Below are 7,941 nucleotides of genomic sequence, written 5' to 3'. Positions count from 1 at the left end.
GATGTGTGTTTTTAGTAATGATGCTCTCTGTGATAACACAGTGTCGTAAGAGTACTTGGGCGTACAGACGTTGTAATTTGGAGAAAACTCTTACATTAATTCGAAATTAAGCACATCTACTCAGAGCAGAGTCTTGATTACTTGCTACTTGTTTTCCCGCAGCCACTTCTTTCATTTCTTCAAACATCCTATTATAAATAAACTTACAGTACAGTATGTACTCCATCGATTCAGAAAGCTGCCTCACATTTTCATCTGTACCATGCGTACTGTAATTCCCATTTCACGTCTGTGGAACATTATGTTATTACTCGGGTAATTTTTCTATCGGAGAGATGTTTAGCTACACTATGGTCTTGTATTAATTTTCTATAGATGACGGTTTGAAATCTCCATTATTATTTTTATATCAATATCTCAAGAAATCCACTTTAACAACTAGAGCCCGACCAATAAATAGCCTGATATCAGAAATCCAGTAGAGAAATGCCAAGATACCTTTGCGGTAATTTAGAAATAATTAACAAGTTTATTTTTCAAATGTAAAACAATTCTTTAAAAAATAAATTTAAAGGATCCCTATAAAAATGTTGTTTAGGTTATTTATTTATTTATATATATATATATATATATATATATATATATATATATATATATATATATATATATATATATATATATATATATATATATATATATATATATTTATTTATATTACTGAAATGAGAATTCAGTTTTGCCAAGAAATCAGAATATACAGCATATCATTACTGTTTGTTGTGACTTCTGCAGTTATTTGGTCAAAACTGTAATTACCAAAAAGAAGAAATTGAATTTATATTTATTTGCCTGCTTCGATAGCACCCCCCCATTAATGTTCTCCAGGGACATGAATTTTTGGTACCGAAGACAAGGCTAGAATGGGAAATTTGATTGGTGCACTATTTGTATGGGAGTCAACCAGCTGGAGGACCAAAACTGTTACCCATTGCTTTTTTTTCACTGTGATTTCAGCACACACCACATTACCCCATTCATTAGTCCGAGTCATGGTTCATCGTTGTGAGTTTTGACACCATGGTCAATTACCGTCACCACAACTGGCCCCATGAAAGAAATACAGCTAATGCAGCCAAACCTCCTCCCGTGTGGGAGCTCCCGATGACTAAGCAAGTATTCAAATAACATGTACAAAAAGTAACATCTAGTGGGAATCAGTACGAACATTAGCAAGCTAAGCTAACTAGCTTTCCATCTGAAAGCTAGCTTGCTAACTTTCACTTTCTTAGTGGAATACAAACTTAATATTCCACCTTCAACAATGGGTCCTCCCAAATGTTGAATGATATAAAAGAGACAGACGTCTTAAATTGCTAACAGGTGCTAGCTAATGCTACATTATGGTAGTAGGTTATACAGGGCTACAACGTTCTTCAATAAGTAACACACCACAGAAGTTGACAGCCTTGTGCCATTGACCCTCAGATGTCAGTCAATGACATGGGAAACGCCCACCCAGTGAATTGAGGCTTAGACATCATTTCTAGAAATATGCTCATTCTCTTTTGAAAAATGAATAAATTGCACAATAGCTTCAGTATCATTGTGAACACCAAAAGTGATGAGAATTCAAATTGCAGTACAACTTTGAAAACAAGAATCAGCTGATATGTGGTTCTCAATAACCAACATTGATATCGGCCTGACATATCCAGTACTGGTCGGGCTCTATTAACAACATCACTTTCCCATTATTTCAATGTAACTCAGACACTGATATGGAAAGAAGATGAGCAGCAGCCATAACAACAGTCTTGTTTTATGATTGTATCTACTGTAGACACAAATGCACTGCATGTACACCGCACAAGGAAGGTCATTTACAGTGCACACCACCGCAGAGACGTGTCTAACAATATTCTTGTTATAGATGCTCTTCGTTAAAATTTTTGTCCAGCAGCTAAGCAGCAGTCTGAGCAGCTCAGTGGATGCATGGCTAGCAGCTGTCCAACACAGTGTGAGAGATTTGATGATAGTGTTTTCCTTGCACAGACCTTACACATTGTCCTCCCTGCTTGGATTCGACAAGGTCCCCAAAGCTACAGCTCATCATGTCGCCGGAATGGCAGGTGCAGCTTCTCTCAAACCTGTGGTGAAGTGGTAAGAGGAGACGCCTCCATAATGGAAGATAAGCAGCTGCTGCCTGGATCTTTCATACTCGCTGGCCAGGCTGTTACAGGAAGAGGCATATGATGTGTGTGGTAAGAGCCACCTGGTGAGGATGTGGAGAGCCAGGACTGGTTAGGATGAGGACAGACTGGCGGTGGGGCTGGGGGTTGTGATGGGGGGCAGTGAGGTCAGGGATCAGACGCTAAGGGTCATGTTACGCAGCAGCCACTGCTGAGAGCGGCTGCCGCTGCAATCTCTCAGGGTGGGGACCATCTTGTCCTCCTCAGACGGCATGTCCAAACACTGGTTGCTGTTCACATGCAATAGGGTGAGTCGCTGGAGAGAGACGGACGAAGACAGAGGCAATTACACAGATGTAAAGAGGTACACATGAATGTACACACGACACAAATACAAGTTAAATACAATTTCTCCCTTGCTTTGCTGTAAAATCAGCCTGAATCAATGTATAAAGTGCCCTCATTTTGATTGTTATTTTTCAGTTATAATTTTCTTGTACCTGCCTCATGGACTGTACTTCAACCTCTTGTCTGGACAAAGCTGAATCCACCTGGATGACTAAGATTAATCTTCACAGACACTCTCCAACTACCGATCTCCCACATTTCACAAAAATACCGTTCGACCCAGTAAACAGCCTGAGCTTGTTACACTCAGTAACCGTAGCTGGAGCAAGAAAAAACAATAGGTACATCAAGAGAGCAGGATGTTCTAGTTAAGAAAGAGGCCTGCCCCTTATGTAACACAGCATACAGTCAGGCAGCTTGGAGAAGTGAGGCTCCCATTGGAGGAGATACTGTTGTCATTGCCACTTTATAGGAAGGATTTCTTTGTGAATGACTCTTAAGCATAAGAAGCATCAAAAAAAAAAAAAATAAAAAAAAATAAATAAAAATATAGAGCGAACATTTCTCTGCTTCAGTGGGACTGAAACCAACACCTATTGTGTATGCTTACAGCTGTCAATACCACTAACAAACAACCCCAGTCTGCACGTTTTTGCATCTTCAGTAACTTTCAGCTCAGTGTTTTGGTTTGCAAACAGATTTGATGTTCCCTGCCCATGAAATGGTTGAGAGACAAAGTGAAGGAGTGGTTAATGAAGAAAGTCAAGCCAGAGTAAAGGAACATTTTCTCAAAAGGGGATAGAATGCCAGTAAATATTGGACAGGGAGATACTGTTTTAGGCCTAGATGAAGAGGATTTAACACAGAAATTATGGCTGGATACTTCCTCCTGTGTTTCAAATTACAATGTACAATTCTCATTCCACCACAATGAAAGGCTAAAAGATAATGACAGTCAATCAATAAAGTTTACCAGCTTACGATATAAATGACTTAATAGCTACTAACTTTTCCTGGTTTTCCTGGAAAATTTTAAAAAATGTGTTCATTTTGTAACAAAAAGAGGATGTAAGGCAACATTGCACTCTTGTTAAATTCACAGTTCAGCTTATTAACTGGAAATACATCCACAAAAAATACATACATTCCTTTGAGTTAAGGCTGCTATATTTATACCAGTGTCTGTCTTAACATGATAAATATTTATCATACCATCATTTGGACATTATTGTGGCACATGGACATATTTACGTCATGACTATGCACAGCAGCGACACACATGGACACAAACACACACGGCTATAGAAGTAACGCTGCTACTGGATCCACCGGCTTGGTTCCAAAAATGGAGCGACTTTCATATTGTGGGAGTGTTTTGATGATGCTAACGTCGAGAATATAAGAGCAGAGACACTATGGCACACATCGTAGGCCACATATGCCATCATATACTAATATTGAACACAAGATGAGACATGCAAGGATCCTTCTGGCTCAGCTCAGGTGACTATGACTGGCCAATACATAGGCTCTCCTCATGATTCATTTTCAGTTGACTGACACATCAACTCATCCTCTAATTGTTTCAGCAATATGATCAATAATTAATAAATAAGAGCTTAGCTCTGTCAGATCATGGGGGTAACTTTTTAATTTTTAACGGTGGATTTAGAGTTAAACAGTTCTGACCTCAAACATTCCTGTTATTTTTGGAGTTTTCTCTGCAGTAGTGAACCATGTCCTCATGACAATATGAGCTCAAATTGCTCCACCTCAAACACTGTCACCTCTCATCCGTCAGTTCTGTCTGTGTACTGTTCTATCACATAAACCTGAAAAGCCAGAAGACAGAACAAGTGCTTTTAAAACGTCCAGACTGGAGATGAGCTAAACTCAAGCACCACCTGAGCACGTAAAACAGAAATCTGTGGCTATCTGCCGCAAGAGCTCCAGAGAAATATGTTAGGTGCTACCGTACTGAGACACTATACGGTTTTATAATGCATGTAAATGTAAGGGTTTTTGAAAGAAAACTTGCAACGTGCATGGTAACTCGTCACAAAATGAGAGAACCTCTGTTATCACCAGTTTGAATCACGTTATCTGCGAGTCATTGTCAAACTAAACAATGGGGCAAACATGAAAGAAAATACATGAGAACAACTACAAACCACACTCTGCATGTGGCATTATGACATCTGCGTTGGCATGATTATTTTATCGTGTGGCTGAGAAATCATTCTTCATTAAAACAAGATTGTGCTTTGCTTGTGTTGACAAAGGATATTCAGACTAATGAGCACACAGAGACGCTCAGGTCATGTTTGACCTTAAGCTATAAAACACAAGGGCCTGACATTCTCTGCCTGGATACAAAGAAGTGCACTCGAACGCAGACACACACACACACACACACACACACACACACACACACACACACACACAAAATCTTTCCTGATGTACACATAACAGACTGCCCTACAGAGCACATTTGTTCAAACAGATCAGGAACAAAAGAGAGCAGGTGGCATTCGACCTTACACACCTGCCAAAAAACTAAAGAGAAGAACAATAAGGTGGCTCTACACTTGAGACATTTTTTTCTTTTCTTCATTTAAAAAAAAAAAAAAAAAAAAAAAAACAGTTACAACTTAGACAGTGGTAGAGTTCAGACTACAGTTTTAAGGATAAGTAGAGAAAATCATATATGTTCTTTTTTTTTTTTGTATAGTGTGCAAATAACAAGCTGTGAATCCAACAAATGCTTCTCTGTAAAGCTTCTATGTAGAGCTGAAGGTAGATCTAATCTATATATCAGAACCTGAACCTGGCTTGGGCAACATTGAGAATAGTATTTTTTCTTTGATTCAAAGACCCGAACCTACTCTACTGGCAGAGATGATAAAAGATTGGGGGGAGAGGTTGAAAAAATGATCCACATTTAATGAAAATAGTAGAAATGTGGAGGTCCTGTCCTTTGCTCATAATTATTTCACGCCTCCTTTGGGGCAGAGAAACCTCCCATCCCAGCTTCACAGCAAACCAACCAGCGTCTCCGGAGCTAGTTGCTGAGTGTGTGCACAGCTGAGACTGGCTAATTAAATGAGGACGGCTTCTAACCATGAGCCCCGATTGAGGTATATTATCCTCTTTGTCACCAGGCAGCGCACTGGACTTGCTGAAAGGCACAGGAGTTCCTGTTTGTTGTGATCTTGCGCTGACTGTGGAAGAAAATCTCGAGGGTTGAGCTGATTTTTTGTGGGAAATAACAAAAACAGCAAATTCCTCTTGTCTCAAGGCAGAGTCAGGCAACAGTCTCATGTAGTCTAATACTGCCTAGCTCTTCTGTACAAGCTCTCCTCTTGTGCTGGCTATGCCACGAGGACCTCTGAGTGCGAACAGCAAATCAGGCCATCTAACAGCAGGTCACTTTACTGCCGCAGCTCTGACACACACCAGCAACTCCTTGGAGCTCCTCACCCAATTTACTCTGCTTGGACATAAACACTGTGGCATGCTGCATTGACATTGCTCTTTAGCTTTTTGAGAGATATAACAGTACAGGTCTCTGATTTGCAAAGTCCACATAACTCAGCAGAACAGAAATGACTGAAGAGAAAATGACGGGCGGGCACTGCAACTGGAAAAGACAAAAAAATAACAACCCTGAAACGGAAAGAAATGCTGAGCCAAAAAACATTCCTTACAAAAGTATGTTAATAAGCAGGCAAACGGTGAAAAGCACTGATAATTGGGATTCATTGGTTTTACAATATGTACATGGAAAAGTGTACACAGCTGCTTCAGGCCAATAGGAGAGAGGCCTGAGTGGCCAGAGCCATGAAAGGTGGGTTCACAATGAAGGATCACTTCAAAAGAACTTGTAAACAATGGCAGGCCCATTTCAATCAGCCCTGCATGTGGATAATCTGCTAAAAATAAACATGTCCTCCTCCATCTCAGGCATCATTCACCAAGCGCTGGCAGTCAAAGGGACTGCCAGTGAATCTTCCCATCTAAATAAAATATTTATGTTGGAAAATAAATGTCAAATGAGATCTAATTTAGCATGAAGACTGAATAAAGGTCTTGCAGGTAGCATCTTATACACAGAACCATCTTGATGGGACATCTGTCATTGCTTGATGTGCTTCGGCCCTTGTCTTCATGCCTTCTCCCTGAAAGGTCACCGGTAAAAGCTTCTTAATGCTTCCTAAAACAATCTGCATGCACATTCTGACTAATATGAAAGATCAACATCATAACAACAAGCTCTGCCTTCATCTGTTGTCACTGACAAAAACAAGAACATAAAAAATACTCAGCCACAATCAACTACAAAGGTGCCTATTAAAGCCCAAACAGGTCAAACTAATCTACTTCCAGTTCTAACAATGCTAAACTACACTAATCACTACAGAGCTGCGAAAATGACCACTAGCTTCTACTGTAAGCCTAAATTGTACTGACCTGCTCACATCAGGACTTACAGCCCCCCCAGAGCGGACGGGAGCTTAGAGAAAATAATCAGTGGGGCTGAAGTAGAGGTGTCTAGCAACCTCCAGATGAGTGTAGTTGTGGAGGATCCAGGCCTGCACGGGACTATTGTTACAGTACTCCACTGTGGGGCCGTAGGTGCCATCCTCCAGATGGCTGATGGTCAGACATGATTGGGTGATGATGTGGAGGAAGGTGTGCTTCTGCAGCGAGCCAGGAGTGAGAGGGACACATGGTAGTGAGGGTAAAATCTGAGAGTCGTCAGTTTTTCTTAAAATCAGTCCATCTGGTCTTCAGAGCCAACTTTTCCAGGTTAATAAGGGGTGATTCTTCAGTGACACTTATTACAATTAATGTATACAAAAGAATTTGACAACTCTGGTGCGATACCAATCATAAAAGAAAAGGTTGAATTCCTGCACACTGTCAGTAATTTATTAGACACAACGTTTTGATCATGGGCCCTTGTTAGGCACTGAATTCACAATGTGAAACCACAACATCTTTATGCTAAAGCCACAGGACGGAACAACCAAACGAAAAGGGGAATCAGATTTTAAAACATGAGACAATTACCACATCGGTAATTGATAAAAACATCCTTGAAGTGAGACAAACAATATTATCCAAAATCTGTACAATACAAACGAAAACAGTAAAAATAAATTGATATTTGTATACTATAAAAGATTAGATCGGAAATGCAAAGCAAATTTTTTATCACTGGCCATTGGTTATTGTCTGATCTGCCTCCACTATCTCGTCTCTGAACCTTTTTTTTTGTTGATATCACCCATCTAATCTTTTAAATATTAAATTAATTGTTTTTTATTTTTGTACAGTTGTATTGTTGTTATCAAATCAAAATTGATCAAACTGAAGCTGTTATTTTCTCAAGCATATGACT

At 39.7% G+C, this 7,941-nt stretch overlaps 1 protein-coding gene across 2 annotated transcripts in view; it reads right to left on the bottom strand.

Moving 5' to 3' along the window:
- Nucleotides 1-723: 723 nt before the first annotated feature.
- galnt13 (UDP-N-acetyl-alpha-D-galactosamine:polypeptide N-acetylgalactosaminyltransferase 13) overlaps nucleotides 724-7,941 on the bottom strand; it is a 35,255-nt gene continuing 28,037 nt past the window's right edge. For both annotated transcript variants that reach the window (XM_040147565.1, XM_040147566.1), the window contains exon 12: nucleotides 724-2,505. In XM_040147565.1, coding sequence (XP_040003499.1) covers nucleotides 2,365-2,505 — 141 coding nt within the window. In that variant the 3' untranslated portion in view covers nucleotides 724-2,364. The remainder of the gene's footprint in view (nucleotides 2,506-7,941) is intronic.

The sequence above is a fragment of the Xiphias gladius genome, chromosome 16 (assembly GCF_016859285.1).
Source record: "Xiphias gladius isolate SHS-SW01 ecotype Sanya breed wild chromosome 16, ASM1685928v1, whole genome shotgun sequence".
NCBI lineage: Eukaryota > Metazoa > Chordata > Actinopteri > Istiophoriformes > Xiphiidae > Xiphias > Xiphias gladius.
The sequence above is the reverse complement of the archived record's forward strand: the minus strand, read 5'-3'. Positions and strand labels throughout refer to the sequence as shown.